Below are 27,323 nucleotides of genomic sequence, written 5' to 3' on the forward strand. Positions count from 1 at the left end.
CTATCCTCAACAATGAATGAGCCAAATAATTCCCAATTGTTAAGTAATGTAGAGAACCAGCTACATCCAGTGAAAGAAAGAACTATGGAAATGAATATGTACCACAACATAGCATTTCCATTCTATCTGTTATTGTCTGCTTGCCTTTTCATTTTCCTTCTTAGGTTATTTTTACATTCTTTCTAAATCTGCTTGTTCTTGTGCAGCAAGACAACTGCATAAATACGTATACATATATTGTATTTAACATATACTTGAACAAATTTAACACATATTGGACTACCTGCCATTTAGGGGAGTGAGTGGGGGGAAGGAGGGAAAAAGTTGGAATAGAAGGTTTTGCAAGGGTCAATGATGAAAAATTACCCATGCATATGTTTTGTAAATAAAAAGCTATAAAGAAAAATAAATAAAATAAATGCAAACAATATATAAAAAAAGAAATAAATGAAATCATTTTGAGCACCAAAAAAAACCCTGTCTCCTCTAAACATTAGAAAAAAATAGATTTTTAAGAAAAGAACAAAGAAAAGCATCCAAAAACAAGAGACTATTTCTGATCAACTTAATATATCATGGTGATTACTACCCATTATGATGACACTATAAACCATCCAAATTAATTTATTTTTGGAAAACAGAGTTATCCTGTTAGGATTCTTACAACTCAAGGCTAGGGAGGACTATCTAGCCCAATAGATGAAGAAAGAGAGGGTCAGAGAGATTAAGTACCTTGCTTAAAAGTCACACAGAGCACAAGTGACATTAAACATTAGGCTACAAGTCTTCTGGCCTCAAGATGAGAGTGTGTATCTTTTCCAATTTATTATACTGCCTTTCTAAAAATTATAATGACATCACCTGAAATTTGCATTAAATGTTTCATGAATATACATAAGGATAAAGTTAAGAAATTATTATTCTTAAAAAGCAAAACAAAACTAGGAATCCAACCTGCTTCTAAAGTGTCTGGTTCATCTGGTCTCTGGGCCATCTGTAAATAATAAAGCAAAGAGCCATACAAGTGTGTCCTCACTCGCTGGAACCCACCACCTAGTGAGAGAAAACAGTTTAAGTCTCTTAAGTATATCAGAGATGCCCAATAGTGATTACAATTTGACATACAAAAATTATATATAAAAGTATATAAGAAGCACCTGTTTTCAAAATGAAGTCTAGGAGTTTCTTCAATATGATGTGAAGTGAGGAATCTCCAATAGAAGCAAACCCCACATTCACGCACTCTGTCATAGGTGGCGAGGTGAAAGAACTATCAAGCATCAAAACAAACTGGGATTCCCCAGGCCCAGCAGCAGCGAGGGGCGGTGGCTGTGGCTGCTTCTGTTCTGTCCGCACAGACTGGCTCAAATGAGCTGTCAGGGTAAACACGGCCCCTGCCACAACTGGCATTAATTCTTGGGCTGCATCATCATCCAATATCTTAAAGAAGAAAACAAGAAAAAACAAAAGATTAGGCTTAGAGTTTCAGCTGCCATCAGAGTATCTTTATGTACTGGCAGTTGGTCCTATGATCTTTTTAACTATTGCAAAAGCAAAAAAAAAAAAATAAAACTATCAAAGTTTAAAGGAAAAAATAGTCTAGAGTGTAGACCAGCAGTCTGTTCTATTTGAACACAAGGAAAAGTCCTTTAATAATGTGCTCTATACCATAATAAAAAGTTAAGAGGATCTATTTATTATCACACTTTATTCATACCTGAAAAAAAAAAACATTAAGGTAAATACCTTATCATGTACATCCTGTAAGAGGTCACGAATAATCAGTTGCCTATCTTCTGCCTGTATGAGGTCCTGAGGACAAGCAGTCAGAATAATTTCTACCAGCTGCCTCCATGACTCAAGTGCATGTCGTTTTGCATGAAGGCATTGTAACAATTTGTTTCTGCCCACAACATATTGTAGAATAGTGCTGATTTCCTAAAGATCCAGATAGTGAAAAGTCATAGATTAGTATACAAGCAAACACGGTCAAACCTGCGGGCCTTAGAATCCATTGGCGTGTCAAGATAGAGTAAGCTAGCTATAAAAGAAGAAAGTAAGGCTATTGTTAACTCATCTGATTCCTTTCTCCCTTCTGCCCTCATTTGCCTAGCTCTGATGACTTTTTGAAAAAGGAAATGTGTTTATGGAGATTAATACTGAAGGTAATTTTTGGATATTTGTTTCCAAGGCTACCAAAAACAGCATATAAGACGGCTTCCTACGGGAGAGGCAGGGTAATGGAGAATGGAATTGACAAGCAAGTGCCTAAAAAGGAACTTAGCTCCACCCTTCCCTTCCTCCCAGGTAACTAGAATTTTTCTGGGATAAATCCTTCCCTTTGACCGGCCTCTCCACCTGTGCTGCTACCACCAGGAACCCATTTGCCTGTGACTGACAGTGAAGAGGTCACGCCACCTCCACCACCACCATCACCGTCTGCTCCCTCACCCTTTTTATTAAGGAATGAATGAATGAAGCCTGCCACTTCAGAAAGGTCAACCCTTGATCTATGTCCTGTCAGAAACCAGACACATATGATTTACTCTCCTGGATCAGACATGGTTATAAAATTCAGCTAACTAGTTCAAAAGTTAAAAACTCCAGAAATGCTTTTGACATTTAACTTTTTAGTTACTTAAGTGGTTAATTAACTAGAAAGAAACAGGTCCTCTTCTGAATAATATTTCCACGTGTGACTCAGTAATTACACTCTCTGGGCTATGAAAATAGGACCTTTACTTAACTAACCAACAACAGCCTAACAGTATCATCAACCATACCAACAAAATTCATCAGAAATAAAATTTCAGTTCTCTATCTCCCATTAAGCCTGACTATGTCTTACTTTTAACTTACTTTTAAGTAATATCTGTCTACTTCATACCATTCAACAGAATATTTTTATTACTTGACAAACACTATAAAGGTGAATACCTCACTAAGTTTTATCATGTGAAAAACTAATGAAAATTAAATTCCCATTTAAATGCCCTCTTTAATTTGTTTTTTCTTCTCCTCATCCAGGTTGTTTATTATTTGGGAACAAGTAACTTAAAACATAAGTTTAACAGATCTTACCTCCATAAGTAAAGGTCTCTGACCTATAGCTGCCATACCTTGAAGCGCATTTACTTCTGCCACAAGAACCCTGTGAAGAAGCTAGAGATTTAGAGAAGAAGGGAGAAACAAAGTTATTGTTTTGACACAAAGAAAAACTAGAATTTAAAAGCCAATGACCAGGAGCTGCTCTAATACTTCAACAATCACTGTTTGAATGAGGCAATTAGAGTGTGCTGGAAGATGAAAATAAGACAATTCCTACTTTCAAATAGTTCACTTTCAACTATAATGGAAGGCAGTGAAAAGCTCAACTACATATATACACACACGCACACACACAAAACACGGAGCTGACAAAGCATTAGCACATGTACAATTTCAAGACAGTAAATATTGAGAGAAATTAAAGTGAAAAGAGTGGTTTTCCAAGCTTTTTCTGTAGCATGTTGTTGGTGACAAAGTTCTGTGGATATTCTTAATATTTACAGCAAAAAATAGTAACATCCATTATCTCTGTCTACAGATGATAAAATGCATCAAAACACTTCACAATTCTATCTAGTTGGGTGAATCAACTGCTATGAAGAAACTAGAAACGGGAAGATATTCAAGGGAAGAGAAAGCATACAAATTGACTTCTATATTGTACATAGACATTTTGCACATGGGAAATGGGGTCAGAAAAACTTCTGCATGATCAGTATAATCACTGAAAAAAGCCATGTGTTCAACCATTTATAACTAAGTCAAACTACTATTTACCTTGACATTGCAAACTGTTTGTCCCCTCAAATTCTTGTGTTCACAATTAGCAATGACTTGCTCAATCTGAGCACGATCAAAGAAATCCAACTGCAAAGGCTCAGGAATCTCCTGACTGAAGTCAATTGAATCTAAAATACTTAGTATTTTTCGACGTACTAGGAAATATAAATAAAAAGCCAATGTTGTTCAAGAAAAAATCCAATTATATAAAATCTTTATTTAAAAAGGTTATTTTTAATAAGAGCTAAAGCAACAAGAATCTCTCTAACCATAAAACATATCTAAACAATTTACCAAAAAGTCAGCATGCATGTGTCTAAAGAGGCAGCTGCCAGTGTTTTGAAGGTAAGGGGCAGACCTTTAATCACTCTTCCCAGTATGAACAGGTAGGTACAATGTTAGTCCTGTGAGAGTTCTCTCCTCCTAGGGTAAACCCCTAAGTATTCTGACAGTAGCCATCTCCCCACCTTCATAATTTTTTGATTTAATACAGCTGTGAGGCCTAATAGTAATTTCTACCTTACCTGGAATAGGTAAGAATCCCACAAAAGCTAGTCCCCACTTTCCCATATCATCACATGTATTACCAATGAAACTGAATATGAATTCAAGGTCACAGGCCACTTCCAGCATTCTTAACCTTTGCTAATTAATTGCTATTATGTCATATCTATTTGCATGTATGCATAAATCTCATTAACTGTATAATGTCCACTATAATATTTTTCACTTTTTTCCAATGCCTACCTATAACATGGTTTCTAAGTCTTTCTTCTTATCTTCTATATTCAATTACAACTCACTAGACCCTGAAAAAGGCAGGCTTTCTTATCATTTCTGTTAGAATCAATACATCTGGACTTTCTGCTTTCTTGCTGTCAATGCCAGTTTCAACCATACATCAACTGCCCAAAAGGAAGCCCAAAAGGTGTACTGACACCAATGTAACAGCAAACCTATAATATCCTGGGTCCAGCAAAAGATTTTTTTTTTTTAGTTTAGAGACAATGGCTGGATTCTTAAGCACTCCATGCAGTGGTGGTGCTAAGGTTAATTAGAAATATCAAAGGCTGAAGACTGTGTTATGCTATCCATAGGGTCTTAAATTGGTATTTCAACCTTTCATATTTTCAACATACTTTTACCATCTCTATTTCCTTCTAGCTGAAAGTTCCAAATTACTAATAAATTTAGATTACAAATAGCCCTTTGTATAACTTATCTATGCCTACTAAGAAAAACTCTTCTATTAGTTTATTGATATAACTTTAGATCATGATTTAAAAATAAACTATCTTTAAAAATTCCAAAGGGCTTTACCTTTTGTGGCAGTATCAAAGTGAAGGAATCCACTGACAGATCTATTTTCATCTTCTATTCCTCCTTCACCATCTGTGATAGAATTAGAAAAGGAATAAAAAAATTTTTTTTAATTCACTTACTTCAGTAATAATGCTAATTAGATTAATCATCAAAATAGTCTTATTTTAATTAATTAAACTTAATTTAAATTAAGAGTTGGTTTTTTAAAATTACTATTAACCTAGGGTTAATAACTAAACTGATAAACAGATCTAAATACATATATGCATATAAAAATTTCAGTAACATATGGTGCTAGCCCTTTAGAAGGCAGCAAGAACACAAAGACAATTTGTTTTCGTGACTAAAAACCATCACTGCCAACATCTCACTCTGTCTCTAGCCAGTACTCTTCCCCATTACTATAAATGTACAGTAATCCCTTCTACATCAAGGTAGGTTAGGGTGCCCCCATCAACTGAAAAATTTGCATAAATATTTTTGGTCCTCCATACTAGAATTAAAGTGTGAATCTTTTATTCTTTTATGGGATATTTACAGTATTGTTAAATTTAGGTTAAGTATTTGGTCACAGGTTCTACGTCATCTGCTGGCCTTTGCACCTGCAGTTCCATAAAATTCCCCAAAATTTCCCATTTAATTTTTTTATGCCAATTCATGATAAATGGAAACCAAAATCACGATGTGGAAGGGATAAGACTAAATCTAGCCCAAGAAGTGGCTATTATGCCTAGTTATGATTTTAAATGTAATGTCAATACAAGTATCACAAATGCAAAGTGTGCCACAATGGTTCATAAATTAAGTCTTCAGTAGAGACCTCATAACATATAAATAATATATACACAAAGCACATTACAACCAGTTAATATTTAAAAGACATTACAAAATGAAAAAAAAGTCCAGAAAAGACATGTTAACATGTCTTTATGTGAATAGAAATAGTATATCCTAAAATATACACTTAGAATAATACAATAAAACAAACTGCCATATTCATAATTCACCTGAGTAAGGTTTGACTGGCATATCATCTAGCAATAGGTGCAGAAGTCTTTGAGTGTGAGAGCGCTGGCGATTAAGAGAAGTTACTCTTAGCTCTATTGAGGCAGTCTTCATAAGCCATGACATTTGGTTCAGCATGGATATTTCACATTCTATAAATCAAAAAATATGAGTGGGTAAAAGGGAACACACAAAGGAAAAAACAATGCAATATAAATGGGGAACTGTTTTCTTAGCATAATGATAACAGTTTAGTAAATCAACATAGGGAAGCAGAAAAAGCCCTGAAATTTGGGTCAGTATACTTCAGACAGTACTTGTATGTGACTTCTAGGCCTATGTCCTCATCTTTAAAACTGGATAATATTTACAATACCTACCTCACAGGGTTATTGTGAGGATTTAATAACAACTCACATTGAGGTCACTTTGAGATTTGCAAAGTGCTTTAAATCTTCACAACACTGTGAGATAGGCACTATTATCATGACCATCTTCTAGCTGAAGCAATAGAACTCAAGAGAGGTTTGTCTGAAATTAATCTGCCCAGGGCAATACTACTAGCATTAGTCTAAGTTTGACTCCAAATCCAGCCTTCCATCTATGCCTTGCTAAAGCAAAAGTGCCTTGCAAAGCTGAAGATATATAAATATAAATTATTGTTGTGCTTATTTTTATTTTTTCTTGATCTATGATTTTATTGACATAAGGACTTCCAACACATATCGAGCTGCTCTGCAACTTCCATGATTATTCTGAAGAATTTATGATGAAAAATCCCATCCAAAACCAAAGAAAGAATCGATTGTGTATGAATACAGATTGAAGCATTCTCTCTTTCTCTCTCTCTCTCTTTTTAACTTAATTTTTCTTGAGAGTTTTTATTTTCATTAGGACAGGAGATCTATGTTTTCTTTTATAAGCTAACTTTTATGGAAATGTTTTGCATAACTTCTCATGTGGTTTCTTAATTGTGGGTGGAGATAAGAGAGAACTAGAACTCAAAAATCTTAAAAGCAAATGTAAAAAAATTTGTTTTGAATGTAACTGGGGAAAAATAAATAATTAAAAAAATTTAAAAAAACTATCATAAACATCTTGAAAAAACTCATATGTTTAACAGTTAAGAAAAAGTGAAATAAAAAAAAGTGAATGAAGATACAGGAAAAATTAAACTCCTCAGTTTGATGTACACTGGCTGAACATGTATAATTTATATTAATCTATATGCAGCATTTCCCATCACAATGTCCTGTTTTTTGTTTTTTCTTTATATCTGCAGCAAGAACATTGTATTCCACATAATCTAGGAAATTTTTAATGAAAATGAAATCTAGAACCATAAATTACACTTTAAAGAAATTTCAGATGACACTTCTAGATAACTGAATTATAAAAATTATAAATTATAATGGATTTGATGAGACTTTGACAAAAAACCATTTAAAGGACACAAGACACATTTTGTATTATCATCCAATAACAGCAAAAAAACCATTCGTTCTGTTGTGATTTCTATCTTAATACATGCTTCACAGCTCAATTCTACCAGTATTCACTGTCTCTATACAGGCCACAACACTAGGTGGCACCTAGCTGGCAGCACAAAAAGAATAGCGTCATAATTCTCAAGGAGCTTATATTCTACTGAAGAAGAAAACTGCTTTTTTGAGAAGATAGAAAGCACTCATAAATGGGAGCATCCGGAAAGTCTCCTCTGCCAGCTATAAGAATGCCTGTTTCTGTTCTGTTTACCTATGATCCTTAACTTAAAATGGCAAAGTAATAAAGAAACAATTGCTGAGATTTGTAAAGCTAACTATTAAATATACACTACTTGAATAAGATAGGATTCCAAATTTTAAAAACATATTAAATAGAATGCCATTGATCATATACATGGATTTGGATATAGCTCCCTTAAAAATCTATCCCTAAATTATATCCAGTATCCTTAATTGGTTCACATATCAGAACAATCCTTAAAGAGAGAAGAAAAAAAAAAAAAAACAATATGAGCAGATGAGCTAAATTAGGCAACTGTGGGTGAAAGGATGTTGCCAGGGACAAGTAATTCACAATTCAAAATTACAAATGCTCTTTGGAGATCAAATTTCTATTATAAAAGTTTAACATCTAACTTTATAAAGATGAGAGGGAATTACATTAAGCAGGTAGTATTAAGCGTTTTAGGATAAAAGTTTAAAGATCTTTTAAAAAAAAAATGTCCACAGCTAGAAAAGGTCATAATCCATCCAATCTTCCCCTAATTACAAGGAAATGAAAAAGAGTTAAACCTTACTGACATAAGTAGAAGGATGATCAATTAAGGCTGGATTAAAAGATGTGGGCCCTGTTTTTCAAAACAATAAAGCAGGGACAAGGGACAAATAGTTTGTTTCTTTCTAACATTTGCTGTCACTGGTGATGAATAGGGATAACTAATTAATGAAGTTTTCAACATATGTCCATGATATGAGAGCTAGAGGAAAAATGGGCAAAGGCTCAGGGAGGCAAGTTTTCAGAGATTAATGGAAAGACTTGATGAGAACATCATTATAATGCATTAACATTATGACAAAGTGTCATTTGTCAGGGTCACTTTATGGAGTTCATGCATGTATGGAAAGGAAAAACCTGCAATGATTTAGTTAAGCCTCTTATCAGCTGTACTAGTCCCATGTCCAAACACCAAGTCCACAAATGAAGGGTATCATCCTGAACTAGTTTTTGCACAAAAAGTTTAATTATCTGAAGTGATTTCACTGGAACCAGGTCAAAGACAATTGTTTTTTCACAATTTCCCCATGAAATATTCTCAGTTCTTTCTTCTATTTTTATGATCACTTAAATATGATTTCATAAATTCAATAGGTAGTCCTAGAATCAAGCTGTACCCTCAAAAGACCAGGTTTTTAAAACTACAAGCTACAAATAGCAATCTTATTGACTCCAAGAAACAAAAGTAACACATCGTGCCAAATCTAGAAAATCTAAATGTACCCCCCAAAAGATAGTGAAATAGTTAAAATCAAATTGGTGGATTCTCTAACTACCTTGTATTTCCTATACATGCTCTATATATACATGGTCTCCCTGAAAGAATATCAACTCCTTGAGCTCAGGGATGATTTCATTGTTTCCTTTTTATCTTTATTATCTGGCATAGTACTTGGGCACACTGTAAATGCTTAAAAATGCTTACTGACTGAAGGAAAAAAAGTCATACCTCTGTTAGAAAAAGGCAAATGCTGCAACTGAGAAAATAAAAAATCTTGGCTGGTTCTCAAATACCTCATAGTTGGACCAGATGTATCTGAGCATGCACACAGCTGATAAATAACCTATGTAATTAAAATAAAATAAACAGATGTTTAAGTCAGTCAGTAGAATTAAATCAGCTACAAAACTACAAAGATAAAGAATTTTGTAATCTTACCTCCATGAAGGTTAAATGAATTTCACTGTCATTTTATTATAAACATAAACATAGGATGGACAACCATACTTCCATGACTAAACAAGGCACCTTTAGCATTTATGATTAACCCCTTAATTATTTAAATCATTCATTTATACCTATGTGGGAAGAGAGTAGGATTCTGCTATGCTCTGCATGAATATGACTTTCTGAAATATTTCCAATTTTGGGATGAAGACATTGAGCCATAGAAGGATAAGCAACACATAAATAAATCAAATCCTAATACTATAACCAAATAAAATTTCATGAAAATTCTCAGTGAAACAAAAACGGCTTACAGACCATCTTACTTCAAACATTATTAAGAAAAATAAGAGCACAACGAAAGAACCCATGTCACCTCTTGTTGTTTTCTGGTTATTTTCTTCTAAGATTTGAACTTTCAATGACTAACTGGTAAAACTAACAAGAGATTGAAAAACTGCTCACTCTAATTTAGTCACACAACCTCCTTAAGATCTTGCTATAGTCACAAGATCAATTGTGGTTCCTGATTTTTAAAATGAGAGGTATTCAGGGCAGCTAGGTGGCACAGTGGATAGAGCACCAGTCCTGAAGTCAGGGGAACCTGAATTCAAATCTGGCCTCAGACACTTAAAATGTCCTAGCTGTGTGACCCTGGGCACGTCACTTAACCCTAACTGCCTCAGGAGTTAGAGTTAAGCTATATTCTAGCAGTTATATTCTCTATACCTGGTAGCACAGTTCTGCAAGTTGAGGTGATTCCCTTACTGCCATTGGGCCTGTTCTCCCTTCTGTTCCTTTCTCCAAGATATTTAATATGGCATGAAGACAAGTCCGAGGGCAACCTAACACTCCTGAAAACAAGTCAAAAGCAAAAAGATTCCTCTTAGCACTTTTACTGAACTTCGATTAACATTATAAAAGTTATTCTTTGCAAAAGTCAACAGAACCAAATTTCTTCAATAATATTTCTTTTAAAAGCCAGTAATATTCAGATGAAACCAAATAGAATTCCTGTCTCCTGAGGAGGCTGATGCTAAGAAATCGCTTGAGCTCAGGAGTTCTGAGCTAATTTACCAGAGTAGCTGGATTAACATAGGAAGTCCTCGTGAACAGGTGGGAGGCCACCAGGCTGCCTAAGAGGCAACCCAACCCAGGTCAAAAACACAGCAGGGTAAAGTTTTTATGCAAGTGAAGAGTAAAACTGAGTGGTTACTGTGCCTATGCCTGACCAAAATAAGAAGACCTAATTCTGCCCTCCCCCATCCCCAAAATAAAGCCAATAATTTTAAAAAATTTTACATGCTAAATAATTATTGTACATATAGATTAAATGTTAAACTGAAGAAAAAGTTTAGCCAATCTCTATCAACTGGCTTGATTTATTATTATTAGTTATTAGTAGACAACAAAGATTTAACTCTTCAACCAATCATCCCAAATAGATATCCCAGATAGACTTTCTAGAAACATTTACCATTAAATATAATTAGGCCATACTAAGTTAAGTCTCCCAGGAAAAGATAATGATAAATGTTGAAGAAGATGTGGGAAGACAGGGACAATAATACATTGTTGGTGGAGTTGTGCACTGAGCCAACCATTCTGGAAAACAGTCTGGAAGTATGCCCAAAGAGCAATCAGATTGTGCATCCCCTTTGGGATATAAGCCCAGTAGAAACACTGATGGATCAAAGGATCATAAAGAATCCCATATGTGCAAAAATGTTTATGGCAGCCCTTTTTATAGTGGCAAGAAACTGGAAACTGAGTGGATACCCATCAATTGGAGAATGTGATATATGAATGTTATAAAACATTATTATTCTGTAAGAAAAGAGCAGCAGGATGACTTCAGAAAGACCTGGAGAGACTTTCATGAATTGATGCTGAGTGAAATGAGCAGAACCAGGAGATCATTATACATGGTAACAACAAGATTACAATACAATGATCAACTGAGATGGACTCGGATCTTTTCAACAGTGAGATGATCTAGGCCAGCTCCAATAGACTTGTGATGGAGAGAGCCATCTGTATCCAGAAAGAGGACTATGGGGACTCTGTATGTGGATCACAAGATAGTACTTCACCTTTTTTGTTGTTGTTTACTTGCCTTTTTTTTTTTTTTAACCTTTTTGATCTGACTTTTCTTATGCAGCATGATAAATATGGAAATATGTTTAGTAGAAATGTACATGTTTAATCTTTATTAGATTACTTGCTGTTTAGTGAAAGAGGGTTTAAGGGAAAGGAACATAAGGAACATAAATTTGGAACATAAGGTTTTGCAAGGGAGAAGGCTGAAAACTATCTTTACATGTATTTTGAAAATAAAAAGCTATAGCCCTTTTCATAGTGGCTAGAAACTGGAAATTGAAGGGATTCCCATCAATTGGAAAATGGCTGAATAAATTGTGGTATATGAATGTTATGGAATGTTATTGTTCTATAAGAAATGACCAGCAGGATGAATACAGAGAGGCTTGGAGAGACATACATGAACTGATGCTGAGTGAAATGAGCAGAACCAGGAAATAATTATACACTTCAACAACAATACTATATGATGATCAATTCTGATGGACACGACTCTCTTCAACAATGAGAGGATACAAATTAGTTCCAATTGATTTGTAATGAATGGAACCAGCTACACCGAGAGAAAGAACACTGGAAATTGCATATGGACCACAACATTTCCACGCTTTCTGTTATTGTTTGCTTGCATTTTTATTTTTTTTCTTTTTAGGTTATTTTTTACCCTCTTTCTAAATCCAATTTTTCTTATGCAACAAGAGAACTGTATAAATATGTATACATATATTGTATTTAACATATACTTTAATATATTTGACATGAATGGAACTACCTGCCACCTAAGGGAGGGGGTGAAGAGAAAAAGGGGAAAAGTTTTTGCAAGGGTCAATGTTGAAAAATTACCATGCATATGCTTTTTTTTTTTTTTTTTTTTTTTTTTAAGAAATAACTTTTTATTGACAGAACCCATGCCAGGGTAATTTTTTACATTATCCCTTGCACTCACTTCTGTTCTGATTTTTCCCTTTCCTCCCTCCACCCCCCTCCTCGAGATGGCAAGCAGTCCTATACATGTTAAATATGTCACAGTATATTCTAGATACAATATATGTGTGCAGAACCGAACAGTTCTCTTGTTGCACAGGGAGAATTGGATTCAGAAGGTAGAAGTAACCTGGGAAGAAAAACAAAAATGCAAACAGTTTACATTCATTTCCCAGTGTTCTTTCTTTGGATATAGCTGCTTCTGTCCATCATTGATCAGTTAGAATTGAGTTAGATCTCTTTGTCAAAGAAATCCACTTCCATCAGAATACATCCTCAAACAGTATCGTTGTTGAGGTATATAATGATCTCTTGGTTCTGCTCATTTCATTTAGCATCAGGTTCATGTAAGTCTCTCCAAGCCTCTCTGTATTCATCCTGCTGGTCATTTCTTACAGAACAATAATATTCCATAACATTCATATACCACAATTTACTCAACCATTCTCCAATTGATGGGCATCCATTCATTTTCCAGTTTCTAGCCACTACAAATAGGGCTGCCACAAATATTTTGGCACATACATGTCCCTTTCCCTTCTTTAAGATCTCTTTGGGATATAAGTCCAGTATTAATACTGCTAGAACAAAGGGTATGCACAGTTTGATAACTTTTTGGGCATAATTCCAGATTCATGCATATGCTTTGTACATAAAAAGCTGTAATAAAAAATAAATAAATAAATTTGAAAAGAAAATAAATGACTCCTCATACCTGGATCCTGGAGGTTCGTGGTACTAACAGGTTTCTTCAATTCAAAGCCCAGAAGATACAAGGCAAGGTTGGGGGGATTGCGCTCCAGAGAAGTGATAAGAAGATTCAAGATGTGGATTCTTGTTTCATGGCGGATTCGTGCTAATTTTTTATCAGGTTCTAATTCTTCATTAAGAAATAAAAAAGAAAAGTGAGTAAAATGACATTCTAATATATATTAGCATAATTTTTATTCTAAAAGTTAAAATCTACTCAATCTTCCTTTACTTTGCACTATTACTTTTTTTCCCCCTAAAAGTCTCTCAAAACTTCCCCATTTTCTCTGACTCCACTAATGAATTGTTTTTGTTTCATCCATTTTCCTTTATTCACTTAACTAAATTAATATAAACAAACAACATGTTAATATAACCCAAAATTAAGCATACCCTCTTCTGGACTAATGAATTCCTCTGCATCTTCACTATCCAAACATTCCACAAATCCAGCCATCAGCTTCTGGCTTACACTCTAAAATCATCAAAAAAGAAAATGGAATCACATATTAGGGAAGATAGAAGATAAGTACTAAATGATGCTTTTTCAACAAATTAAGTAAATTTGGCTTAAATGTTTCTTAACCTACCCCCCTCCTACCAGTCCAGTCTTCTCACATCTCAATCCAGTGACACTGGCCTCCATCTCTCAATTCTGGGGATTCTCTCTGACTATCCCTCTTTCCCTCCACTCTGACACTAACCTCTGTGGCCTCCAATTAAAATCAAACCTCCTACAGGAGGTTTTTTTTTAAATATTTGATATTTAATATTTAAATAGTACTAATACTAGTACTTTTCCTCATTTAATTATTTCCTATTTATCCCGAATATAGCTTGCTTTATATATATATATATAAAAAATTGTAAGCTCCTTGGGGGGCTTTTAACTCTTTCTGTATCCTCAGTAAGTATACTTAGCACAATGTCTGACATATGTAGGCATTTAATAAATGTTCATTGATCAACTGATTTCTCAATTTCTCATTTTGAGAGATTTTATGAAATCGTTAGTCCTCTAAAGAAACACATAAGATAGCCTTCCAAAAAAATAAACAAAAAAGACTCACTTCAAAACTTAATAGCAATGTCCAAAATACATTTCCTTTGAAAACTGAAGTCACATTTTTGAAACTAAATAAAATCACTTATACAGATATGATCATCAATTTTATACATGTGGAACCTATGGTTTAAATACTCTGCTTATCATTTAGAAGAATTTCTAATCTTCTAAATAACAGCCTCAATGGCAAGACGCTCCTTTTAACAGCTGGCATTTGGCAAGCAGAAGTGTAACAATTGTCAGAAATTTGAAAAGTATACAAAGGAAAAATGAGAAGAAGGTAAAAGAGATGATAAAGCATAATCTCAAATAATATGGCATCAATGGGAACTGCTGGGAATCCACAAAAAAAAAAAAAAAAAAAAAAAAAGACAAGACAAGCCAATGAGCAGTAATCAGAGACTCAATTATAACTAAGGCAGCATGATGATAAGACAAAGAAGCATTCAAAAACTTAACAGGCAACATACATAGCATCTGGAGCTACAAAGTCATATGACATGTCTTTAACTGTGCTCAGTGTACAATCTGTCATACTAGCCTATACAATAATTTTTTGTAGTATCCTTATTAAGTATAAAGAACCACCATATACAGACATTTTTTCCCCTGTAAGATAATGAAAAGTTATCAACCAAAATAAATTCTTCTAAGACATTTTGACAATATATTCACCCAACATGGTGTGGGAGTGAGCATGGGTACATATATCTCACACACACACACACACATACACACACACACACACACACAGAGACACAAAAACCATACAGTTTACCTGATCATGTGTGAAATCTCCTACTAATTTTATCTGAATGTTAGAATTGCAAGAGATACAGCAGAGGATCTTGGCACTTTCGAAAGCCAACTCAGGATTACTATTGCCATGATACAGATACCTTTAAAACATTAATGTTAGAAGTACATTACAGTGAAAATTTTGGCCTCCTAAGAATGAATTCAGAACAAAAAAACAAAAGCTCAAAACTAATGGGTGAAAATTATAATCAAATACATAAATTAGAAAATGTGAGAAACTTTTTTTTTTTTTTTAAATCTAATACTGAAAACGTGAAAGTACACTTACAATCTACAACTCTGCTGATATGGAAAAGTAAAGACCACCATTTTAAACACAACACTATGGTTAATTTAATTTAATTTTTTCAAGGCAACAAACCCTGAAAAACACATAAGCCATGAGCATATCAGAAACAGTAGAATAGTAATATACCAGAAATAACAATCATCATGTTTAAAAAAGCAACAGTAAAAAAAAAAATTATATATATATATATATATTTGTCAATTTTCTGTCAAATTTAGAAATCAAAATGTAAATCATTTTGTGTCTTTTTTTTTTTTTTTCCTGTCTCCAGTGGCCACTTACCTGGCAATGTTAACCACATTGTCTGCCTTCTTAGTTCGGGGATTGATGCCTTGTAATAGCTGTTCCAATGGAGTGACTATTAGAGCCAGTTGACTTTCTCTTAGAAGATCCATAAAGAGATTCTCCTTCTGCAGAGTTAAATTGAGAAGAGCAAGGCAGTGCTGTACTGCTCTCTCCAAATGTTTCTTCCCTATTAATAGACAAAATGAAATGAAGACTTTCTAAAATTTAGAGCATAACTACTAAAATATGACATGACCTGGCAACTTCTGAAGATATTCTCGCCTCACCCCACAAGTAGTTATAGCTCCTAAAGACCAGGACAAGAAAGTTTTCACCACTAAAGCTCTTCCACAATGACAAATCACAAACAGATAGGATAAATGGTCCCATTATCATCTGATACAGATTCAAAACCCATATCCACATATCTATTCCCCATAGAATAATTTTACAAATGTTTTAATCTAACACAATTCAAACAGGTGATTCTATAGAAAAAATATTAAACCATGATAGCAAACAATTTATTAACTTCATTCATGAATTTCAGAAATTCATTTATCACTGAACTGAATCTGAAGTATACAAAATTTACAAAGTGAGTCACAAAGGACCAGCATCACTCAAAATTCTCTCTCTCTCTTTTTTTTTAATAACTTTTTATTGATAGAACTCATGCCAGGGTAATTTTTTATAGCATTATCCCTTGCATTCACTTCTGTTCCGATTTTTCCCCTCCCTTCCTCCACCCCCTCCCCCAGATGGCAAGCAGTCCTTTACATGTTGAATAGGTTACAGTATATCCTAGATACAACATATGTGTGCAGAACCAAACAGTTTTCTTGTTGAACAGGGAGAATTGAATTCAGAAGGTATAAATAATCCGGGAAGGAAAACAAAAATGCAAGCAGTTTATATTCACTTCCCATCAAAATTCTCATCAAGTTCTCATGAAAACATAAGTGATCTGCCATTTTCTCCCTGATGCTATAATCCCCTGAAGCATATTTATAACTAAATTTTAGCAACCATTTAATTTTTTAAAAAATTGAATTCAAGAGATAATATTTTCATGTCTGATTGTTCAGAATGAACACAATCCTTTCAGGAATACTAAAACATAAATCTAATAATTTTCAGAGGTTGATAAGAAAAGTACCCTGTTGTTACTGAGCAACATATTCTAGTAGACAGAGGATAGATTTTATACTATTTTCTCCAATCAAAAAATAAGGAAATATGCCACACAAATATAAGATGAAGGTATCCAGAAAAGACAAATGATGGGGGAAATGAGTCAATTTATTTATCATGAATGAAAAGTTTTATAAGAAGTGTCAAACTTGATCCAAAGGCAGTGAAAAACTGGTAAAACTATTTTGCTACTTTTACAATCATACTTAGCATATTTTCTTTGAATAGTCTTAAAAGGCTTGACACTACAGATGATTTTATTATATCCTCAGATTAATTGTTCTTTTAATAAAATACATATTCAACAGATATGCACTTTACAACAAATTTTTCTGGATTACAATAATTTTGGCAGATCTTTATATTCCAACTTCAGAGAAATGAAATTATATAATTTATGTTTGTGAGTGTGAACCAATAAAAATTTATATAATGTTGAATCCTTAGGGATTAGGCAGTAATTCCTAAAATGATATAAATAGTTGTATATGTGTAAGAAACAGCATCCAGATACATACCAGGAAAAGGTGCATAGGTATCAAGCTGTTTAACCCCTTCTTCCAACAAACTAAGAGAGAGTTCCAGCATTGGTGACTCATTCAGAAGATGATACATCAAACTAAATCCTGGAGGTTTATATGCTATGATTTCTTCACCTAAAAAGAAATAATCTTCATATTCTTCGTTCAGGTATTCAAATATCAAAAATTAACCTATTGTTTATTGTTTTATAATAACCAGCCCCCAAATAGCATATCCATGTACAATCTTTGCAATACTACGAAGTAAAATCTAATATAAATGATTACTTTTGTTTGTAGGGGGCTTTGTAGGGAGAAATTTCATTAAGTATGCTTCTGCACACGTAATTGCTCAATAACTCCATAAAGAAGTATCCATGCTTGGTGAAAGGATCTGAACCAAATTTTCTGATGTGACAAACATGTCAAAAGTGAAAAATGTTTTTAAATACCTAATTTTTAACTTTCAAACTACAAAAGTAAAATATCCAATGTTTCAAAATTAAAAGTAATTTAAAATAAAAAGAAGCAAATTACCTCGCAATTCTACAAACTGATCCACAAAATCTTCCATCTGGGGTTCATAATCTCTGAGCAGTTTATAAAACACCTCAAGCACCACTTCAGCAACTTCCCACTAAGAAAAGAAAATCAAATAATTTTCATTAAGGTAGCATTAAGGGGGTGAGAGTTGGCAGGATAGAAAGAAAACAATGAATCTAATTTATGACTATGGAAAAAAATACTTTTCTTGATGGCATTTGACTCATTTTACATTCTTGATCTTCCCCCATAAAAAGCAAATAAAGAAATATGTCTTTTGTTTTATCATTTTCCTGTATTTCATGTGTAAGAATGTGTTAGTCAAAATTGAGGCTTATTTATTTATATGAATATTTATACAGGTAAATAATTATGTATATTACATTCATCACATGAGAAATTTTTTAAAACAAAAAACTGCCTTTTACCTTAAAGAACAATATTTTACCATATCTGCTGACTGTGTAAAACCAAATATGGACTCTGGCTCCTCATGAAGTTTTAACCTTTCATACAATTCCAATTTAAAAAATTTCAGTATTTCATATTTTGAAACTATATTTTATCCTTTGCCTTTCTCCCCACCAAAACAGCCCCAACTTTCCATATTTTGAAGATGTTTGATGATAGATTGATCTAGCATGTGACTCACTCAAGTGTACTAGAGCTTGAAAATTCTCAAGTGATACTTGTATGCACCTAATCCACTCCAAAGCACTAATTATGCCCTGTGAGAAGCCAACATCTTTGAACATCTTCTAATATGTAAATGAAAAATTGATGGAGTAAAAAAGAAAACGGCATAGATAAAATGGTAACTGTAAAAGGCAGAAAATGTGGCTTCCACAATGAAATTAGTGCCTAACTCTTGTACTCCTACGAGGGGACTTTATCAAATATACTGGCACTTCTCAACCTCAGCCAGACACAAAAATGAATTTAATTTTGATCTACTTTTCCTTATCATCACCCACAAGTATTCCACTTTCATGTTCCTTTACCTGATCACAATCTTTAATTTTTCCCTCAGCTTTACAACTCTTAATCCTCTCTTCATCTTGATCATATTTTCCAATTCCTCTATCCATCCCTCAGTTCTTTCCCAGAACTTGCATCCCTTTCTATCTCAACCTGTTGGTAAAAAACCAGTTCATCTCCTCTTGAGTCCTTTACTCCTTTATTCTGTTGCAGATAATGCTTTCCCAAATCAACTTTGGATTATTCCCATCACCAGGTGACATCACTATTCACATGCTTTTAAAGAAAATTAGGAAAAATCAGAAAAATCACATGTTGACTAAGACCATTACAAATTTATGTCGCATAATCATGTAACAAGTCAATCCTTCTGACATCTCCTTAAACAATTCAATATAACAAGATTCAAAATCTTTTCATTACTTTTCAAACATTATATGGCATCCCATTCCTATCTAACATCACTGATAGCTTTCTCCATTATCTCTTGATTCACTCCATTCATACATGAAGACGTATCTTCCTCTTTGCTAAGTCATATCCCTCTACATACATGCAATTGCTCTCATTCCATCCTGTCTTTTCCAGCACAGTGCCCCCCTACTCTCACTAATCTTCAATCTCTCCTTTTCTCTCTCTCTCTATAAGTTGCTTTCCTGATGCCAACAAAAATGGCCAAATCTCTATTATCCTTAAAAAACTCTCAAGCATGCTACCATCCCCATTAATCCTTTCATGCTTAAAGTCATTAAGAAAACTGTCTATATAAATCAAGCCATTCTCCAACTGCTAAATGGTCAAAGGATATGAACAGACAATTTTCAGATGAAGAAATTGAAACTATTTCTAGTCATATGAAAAGGTGCTCTAATTCACTATTGATCAGAGAAATGCAAAAAAAATTTTTTTTAAATAACTTTTTATTGCTAGAACTCATGCCAGGGTAATTTGAGAGAAATGCAAATTAAGACAACTCTGAAATACCACTACACATCTCTCAGATTGGCTAGGATGACAAGAAAAGATAATAGTGAATGTTGGATGTGGGAAAACTAGGACACTGATACGTTGTTGGTGGAATTGTGAATACATCCAGCCATTCTGGAGAGCAATTTGGAACTATGCTCAAAAAGTTATCAAACTGTGCATACCATTTGATCCAGCAGTGTTACTACTGGATTTATATCCCAAAGAGGCCTTCAAGGAGGGAAAGGAACCTGTATATGCTGTTGTGGCAGCTCACTTTGTAGTAGCTAGAAACTGGAAACTTGAGGGATGCCCATCAATTGGAGAATGGCTGAATAAATTGTGGAATATGAATGTTATGGAATATTATTATTCTGTAAGAAATGACCAACAGGAAGATTTCAGAAAGGCCTGGAGAGACTTATATGAACTGATGCTGAGTGAAAAGAGTAGGACCAGGAGATCATTATATACTTCAACAATAATACTAAACAAAACCTTTTGTTCTAATTTTTCCCCTCCTTCCTCCCACTCCCTCCCCCAGATGGCAGGTTGACCAATACATGTTAAATACGTTAAAGTATATGTTAAATACAATACATGTATACATGTCCATACAGTTATTTTGCTCTACAAAAAGAATCGGATTTTGAAATAGTGTACAATTAACCTGTGAAAGAAATCAAAAATGCAGGCGGATAAAAATAGAGGGATTGGAAATTCTATGTAGTGGTTCATACTCATTTCCCATAGTTCTTTTGCTGGGTGTAGCTGGTTCATTTCATTACTGCTCTATTGGAACTGATTTCGTTCATCTCATTGTTGAAGAGGGCCACGTCCATCAGAATTTTATCCAATTGATGGGCATCTACTCAGCACATTATCCAACTGATGGCATCCACTCAGTTTCCAGTTTCTGGCCACTACAAAGAAGGCTCCTACAAACGAAATGCTCTGGCTTTAACTGCAAAAACCAATCTTTTTTTTGATTCACAGAAAAAATTCTGATGTGCAATATAAAATGAGATAAAAATTGCTCCAGTGAATATCACTGTATCTTCCGACTGCTATTTTTAATAGAATAGCAGGTCAACAAATATAATTTTTTTTAAAAAGGCCTATATCCCTATTAGAAGTTACTTTTTTTTAGGGAAAATATGTACAAATATGTATGTAGCAGCCGTTTTTGTAGTGGCAACAAACTAGAAACTGAATTTCTAGATGGAAAATGGCTGAACTAAGTTATGGCATATGAATGCTATGGAATATTACTGTGTATAAGAAATTATGAGCAGGTTGATTTCAGAAAAACCTGGACTTACATGAACTGATGCTGAGTGAAGTGAGCAGAACCAAGAGAACACTGTACATAGCAACAAGATTATGTGATGATTAACTATGATGGAGTTAGCTCTTTTTCAAGGCAATTCCAATAAACTTGCGATAAGAGCCATCCACATCCAGAGAGAAACGTGGAGATGGAATGTCAATCAAAGTATAGTATTTTGACCTTTTTGTTGTTGTTGCTGTTGGGTTTTTTTTCCTTTCACCTATACTAGATTGTTTCCTGACTATGGAAGGGGGTGAGAGGAGGGAAGGAGAAAAATATGGAATGTAAGGTTTTTCTTTTTTTTTTTTCTATAAAACAGAAATTTTAATAGGCATATATTAAAAATTAAGATAATACAAAATTGTTAATAGGCACACATTAAAATTAATATATAACATATAACACAAAGATTGTTAATAGGCACATATTAAAATAAACATATATAACACAAAGGTTGCTAATAGGCATATTAATAAGGGCATTTTGGATGGCACAGTGGCTAGAAGGCTGGGCCTGGCCTCAGGAAAACTTCTCTCTGGTTGTTGCTCAGTTGTGACAGCCATGTCCAGTCCTTGTTGTCCCCATTTGGCCTTTTCTTGGCAGAGATCTTCCCTAGTGGAGCCAGTGGATCCATTTTGTCAGATAGTCAGAGGTAAAATGACTTGTCCAGGACTAAGCAGGATGTGAGGCTAGATTTGAATTCAGTTCTTCTTGACTCCAGGTCCTGTGCTCCATCTTTTTTTTTTTTTTTTTTGTGAGTGGGTTGGGGAGGAGACATTTATTTGGTCATCTCCAAATACAGGATTTGGAGGCACAGGAGTCAAGGGCATGTTACAGTATGCCTGACCATGGGAAGCACAATGGCAAGTGAAAAGAACATTGACTTTGAAGAGTCTGACAGTGTATCCTTCAATTTCTCATCTTTGTTGAAGTAGTTGTAGGAGGAGTTAGGTTGAACTGTATTCTCTTACTTTACTATGTTGTCTAGTTTCTCCTTTTTCTACTTCTCTTGATTCCCATTGTTGTTGGAGATCAAATTTTTTGTTTAAGTCTGGTTTTTTCCTTAGAAACAGATGGAATTCCTCTATTCCATTAAATGTCGATCTTCTTCCATGGAAAAAAATATTCAGCTTAGGTGGGTAGTTTATTCTTGGCTGCATTCCAAGTTCTTTTGCCTTTCAGAATATCTGATTCCAAGCCCTTCGATCCTTTAATGTTGAGGCAGCCAGATCTTGTGTGACCCTTATTGTGGCATCTCGGTATTTGAACTGTTTTTTCCTGGCTGCTTGTAAAATTTTTTCTTTAGTCTGAAAATTCTGAAGTTTGGCCACAACATTCCTTAAGAGTCTTTATTTTAGGGTCTTTTTCAGAAGGTGTCCGATGAATTCTTTCAACGCCTATTTCCCCTTCCGGTTCTATTACTTCTGGGCAGTTCTCTTTGATGATTTCCTGTAAAATAGTATCTAGGCTCTTTTTTTCATCATAATTTTCTGGTAGTCCGATGATCCTCAGGTTATCTCTCCTAGATCTATTTTCCAGGTCTGTTGTTTTTCCAAGTAAATATTTGACATTTTTTCCCAATCTTTCATTTTTTTTGGTTTTGCTCGACTGATTCTTGATGTCTCAATGACTCAGTCATTTCTATTTGTTCAGTTCTGATTTTTAGTGAGTTATTTTCTTCATTAGCTTTTTTTACTTCTTTTTGTATATGTCCAATTGAGTTGTTTTGCTCTATGGAATTTTTTTCCATTTCACTAAATTTTTTTTTTTTAGTGAGTTATTTTCTTTTTCCAATTCGCAAATTCTGTTTCCCTGCACTTCTTGGGAGTTTTTTATCTTTTCCAATTCACATTTTAGGAAGTTGTTGCTCTCTTGCATAGCTTCTCTTTCCTTTCTCCATTTCTCTTCTAGCTCTCTCTTTTAAGGTTTTTAATAGTCTCTTCTAGGAGAGCCTTTTGTATTGGAGACCAACAATTGTCTGGAGACTGTCTGCTATTAGTCTCTTCAGGGTTGAAAAGCTGTTCTTTTTCTGTATAGAAACTATAAATCATTCTTTTGATTTTTTTACTCATTTTGTTAAAGACTGTAAAGTCTGCCTTCAGGGCCAGAAGGGGCCAGCTTCCTCTGCAGAGCAGTGAAAGGTATATGGATGGGTAGCTGTCCTGCCAGCTAGTTACAAAAAGCAGCAAGGTACTGGAGTGCTCTGGGAAAGCGTTCCCCACCCAGGAGTAACTCAGGCCTGCAGGGTGGAGCTGGGAAAGTACCCTGGAAAGAACCCCTGCTGTGTGAGATAATGACTGCCCTGGGGCTAGAAGCTGAGCAGTGAGAGTTTCACTTCCCAAGCCAAATCTCGACCTGGGGCTGTGGTATTATACAGCAGCTGAGCAGTGAATGGATTCCACTGGGGTTCTATTGCCCCAGGTTGAGCCCCCCACTCTGTCGATTAGAGGCTGCCCTGCAGTGCAGATTAGTAACTGCCCCTGCAAAAGCCTGCAGGACGTGGCTGCAGGGCTGCCTTACAGTCTGCCTGAGTCACTTCTGGGTTTGAGGGGTTACAGCCAGATCTTGTTAGGTTCTCGTGATTTTTAGAGGACCCTCTGTGGTAGGCTTTAATTTCACTGCCAGTTTACTGCTTTGTAATCAAGGCAGAGCAGTCAGCCTACAGCAGAGTCATCTCTATAATTTCTCTAGCCACAGAGATCACCCCCGCCCCTGGTCTGCTCAGGACACTAGTCTCTCACTGCCTGTGCTAGTCTGTTCCTGGCCCCTCAGGATAAATCTTTCCTGGCCAGTTTCCGGATTGACTTTGGCTGGTAAGTTGTAGTGCTTCTCATCTTCATGAATTTAAGCAGTGAAGAGCTATTTTTGAGGCTGGATTAAATAGTTGGTTATGAAGGGAAGGAGAGGAGCTTAGAGAGTCGTGTGTGCCTGCTCAGCCATCTTGGCTCCGCCCCCGGAAATCCCTACACCAAATGTAAGGTTTTTCAAAAGTGAATGTTGAAAACTATCTTTGCACATATTTGGAAAAATAAAATTAAATAAAATTAAAATTTATTTGGAAAAATAAAATTATCTTTCTCTGACAACCACTCCTCTATAGGTTTTGTTTCTTCCTGTGAGAATGTAAGCTTCCTGAAGGTAAGGACTATCTCCCTTCTTAATTTTGTAATAGTAAGAGTTTAATAAATTCTTTTTATTCATTCAACAACAATTTTAAAAAGTTTCTTTTTCACAAAGGCCAGCAATATTAAAAAAAAAAAAAAGGAAAAGAAAATCAATATTAAAGAAGTTACCTTTTCAGCTGCTCTGCGATAAGCTCTGGTGCGAAATCGAAGAAACACAGAATCCCTGAGGAACTGCAAGTATGGATCAAAGCCAGGTGGACGTAGTCCAGCCCCCAAGTTAGATGGAAATGAACTTTCTACTAGTGTGCTAATAAGCTGACAAAAGGCCCTTGTCAGTGGATATTCTTCACACCTTGATTCTATTTCATTTAGTTCAACCTTAACCAATGGAAACAAACATTGAAAACAAAAGTTAAAAAAAAAATTCACATTCAAAAAACAGAAGCTAAGGCACTCAAGCCATTAAAAAACATTATAACATTCTTGCAAGATGTGAAATAACAAAAATAACAAATATGTTCATGTTTCAAATAAATGAAAATAAGGGTTAGAACACATGTATATTATGTGTACATATCCACATATACATATTACACATGTGTATATCACGTGTCATCATACACCAGTACACATACACAAACATATCTCTCTCAAAGCATTAGATGTATACTGTAAATTACTTTCTAATTTTTCAACCCAGTGTCCTTTTTGATAAACTGCATTGTACATCTCCAAATACCTTTTAACTTTACTAAAAGAAATTTAAAAGACTAAAACTAAAACACTGGAAGTAAAACCAAAAGAAGTACATTCTGACTTTAATAGATTGACTCAAATAACCTGACTCTAGAATCTAGAAATAACAGCTCACATGGCTGAACAAAATAGACAATAATCCATCTGCAATTCTGAAATTCCATTAAAAGAGTCTTTATAAATCAAGTACTCTGTTAGCTTTAATTTAAATTCAAATCTATGCAGAATTTGTTTCAATTCAGCACTTTTAGAAAACTTCTAAATCTTGAATGGGAAATACATAAAATCTGAAAATAATATAGCAATATGATAACAAAAAAACAAATTTCTTACAGCTTTCCCCAACATTCAGTGAAATTTATGAAGTTAACATTTTGGCTAACAAGAACTATTTACCTCAATGCCAATTGCTTGTCTCTGGCTTGGAATCCTTACAGTCTGTAATATCTTTTAACAATAAGAAAAAGAAATTAGAAACATTTCTATTGTGTTCATGAAGCAATGTAAAAACCATTGCTGGTTATCACAGGTACCATGTTTGATTATATTTTACAAGTCCACTGACTTTAAAATAGTACTTCTGAAGTTTCTCCCTTTCAATTAAAGGTATGTCAATTAAATAGGTTTTTAGCAATTCTCAAATATTAGCAACAAACAAACCCTTTTCTCATTACTCCAGTAACGGAAAATGAAAAGGTATTTCTAGAATGAATCTTATTAATAATGAACTGCTGATTTTTAAATGTGAATTTACCAATAGACCCTTGTTGTTGCTGGTTTGGTCATTTCAGTCACGTCCAATATTTCTTGATTGTCTATGGGGTTTTCTTGGCAAAGATACAAGAGAAGTTTACCATTTTCTTGTCCAGCTCATTTTACAGATGAGCATTCATAACAAAACTCAAGCCTACTCATTTCCAGTCCTATACTATGACTGAACATACAACTGATATACAATAATGCTTTAAGTCTGTTTTTGTTGGCATTATTACTAATAGGCATTACTCTACAAAGTACATTTAGAAAAGCATATGAGTTGAGATTTAGGTTACCTGTGTATATTCCAAAGACTGCCAGAGGGAAGCAGCAATTTCAGGAGATTTTCCAAAGGCTGTAAGTGTCTTCAATAACTCAGCTTTCAAAATAGGAGGGATGCTACATTGCAGGAGTCCCAGGATGACAACCACAGGAGTCCACTGAGGATGCTCACAGAGAGCCAAACGAGCATTCTCACTCTTAAGAATTAAACACAGAAATAAAAAATCAAAAGGCACCCAATTTTAGGACCTTGGTTTTATTACTGATTTAAGAAAATATCAGTTACATGACCTGATGCTAAGTGAAGTAGAACCAAGAGAACATTGTACACAGCAACAAGATTATGTGATGTTCAATTCTGATGGATGTGGCTCTTTTCAACAATGGGGTGATACAGGCCAATTCCAATAGAGTTGTGATGGAGAGAGCCATCTGCCCCCAGAGAGAAGGCCATGGGGATGAATGTGGATTACTACATAGTATTTTCACCTTTTTGGTTGTTATTTATTTGCTTTTTATTTTCTTACTTTTTTTTTCCTTTCTGATTTCTCTTGTGCAGCTGGAAATTTTAAATCTTTAAAGCAGTATACAAATATCAGCTGTTATTACTACTGATATAAGACCATGAAACCCTAAAGAACAACTCTAAACAAGCAGGAATTTATATGACAACAAAGGCTCAGCTAAGTGCTGAGGACATTAAAAGTAAAGGTGATGTGGGACTGCAAATATAAAATCTCTATTGCCAAGGGGAGAGCTGGGGCAAAGAGGGGGAGGGGAGAATACTGTATATGGACATGAACAAAGGGACAAAAACATAAATGGGCCTAGAGAGTATGCAGAACAATAGCTTGACTTATTGGATTGAATCTATTGGACTATTTTGGAAAATAAAAAAACAGAACAGGTAAGCTGGGCCCATCAGGTAATAAATCTAAAATGCTAGACTAAGGAAACTAAACTTATTCTGATCTC

At 34.5% G+C, this 27,323-nt stretch overlaps 1 protein-coding gene across 1 annotated transcript in view; it reads right to left on the reverse strand.

Moving 5' to 3' along the window:
• Positions 1-27,323, reverse strand: part of NUP205 (nucleoporin 205) — an 81,380-nt gene that overhangs the window by 31,408 nt on the left and 22,649 nt on the right. The window contains exons 13-30 of the mRNA XM_051963347.1: positions 26,363-26,545; positions 25,707-25,757; positions 24,723-24,932; positions 18,150-18,249; positions 17,610-17,747; positions 15,895-16,084; positions 15,283-15,403; positions 13,832-13,913; positions 13,404-13,568; positions 10,334-10,458; positions 9,386-9,500; positions 6,159-6,308; positions 5,149-5,220; positions 3,826-3,983; positions 3,082-3,162; positions 1,747-1,938; positions 1,158-1,440; positions 955-1,053 (exon numbers count right to left, since the gene is read on the reverse strand). Of these exons, the coding sequence (XP_051819307.1) occupies positions 955-1,053; positions 1,158-1,440; positions 1,747-1,938; positions 3,082-3,162; positions 3,826-3,983; positions 5,149-5,220; positions 6,159-6,308; positions 9,386-9,500; positions 10,334-10,458; positions 13,404-13,568; positions 13,832-13,913; positions 15,283-15,403; positions 15,895-16,084; positions 17,610-17,747; positions 18,150-18,249; positions 24,723-24,932; positions 25,707-25,757; positions 26,363-26,545 (2,515 nt within the window). The remainder of the gene's footprint in view (positions 1-954; positions 1,054-1,157; positions 1,441-1,746; positions 1,939-3,081; positions 3,163-3,825; positions 3,984-5,148; positions 5,221-6,158; positions 6,309-9,385; positions 9,501-10,333; positions 10,459-13,403; positions 13,569-13,831; positions 13,914-15,282; positions 15,404-15,894; positions 16,085-17,609; positions 17,748-18,149; positions 18,250-24,722; positions 24,933-25,706; positions 25,758-26,362; positions 26,546-27,323) is intronic.

The sequence above is a fragment of the Antechinus flavipes genome, chromosome 5 (genome assembly GCF_016432865.1).
Source record: "Antechinus flavipes isolate AdamAnt ecotype Samford, QLD, Australia chromosome 5, AdamAnt_v2, whole genome shotgun sequence".
NCBI lineage: Eukaryota > Metazoa > Chordata > Mammalia > Dasyuromorphia > Dasyuridae > Antechinus > Antechinus flavipes.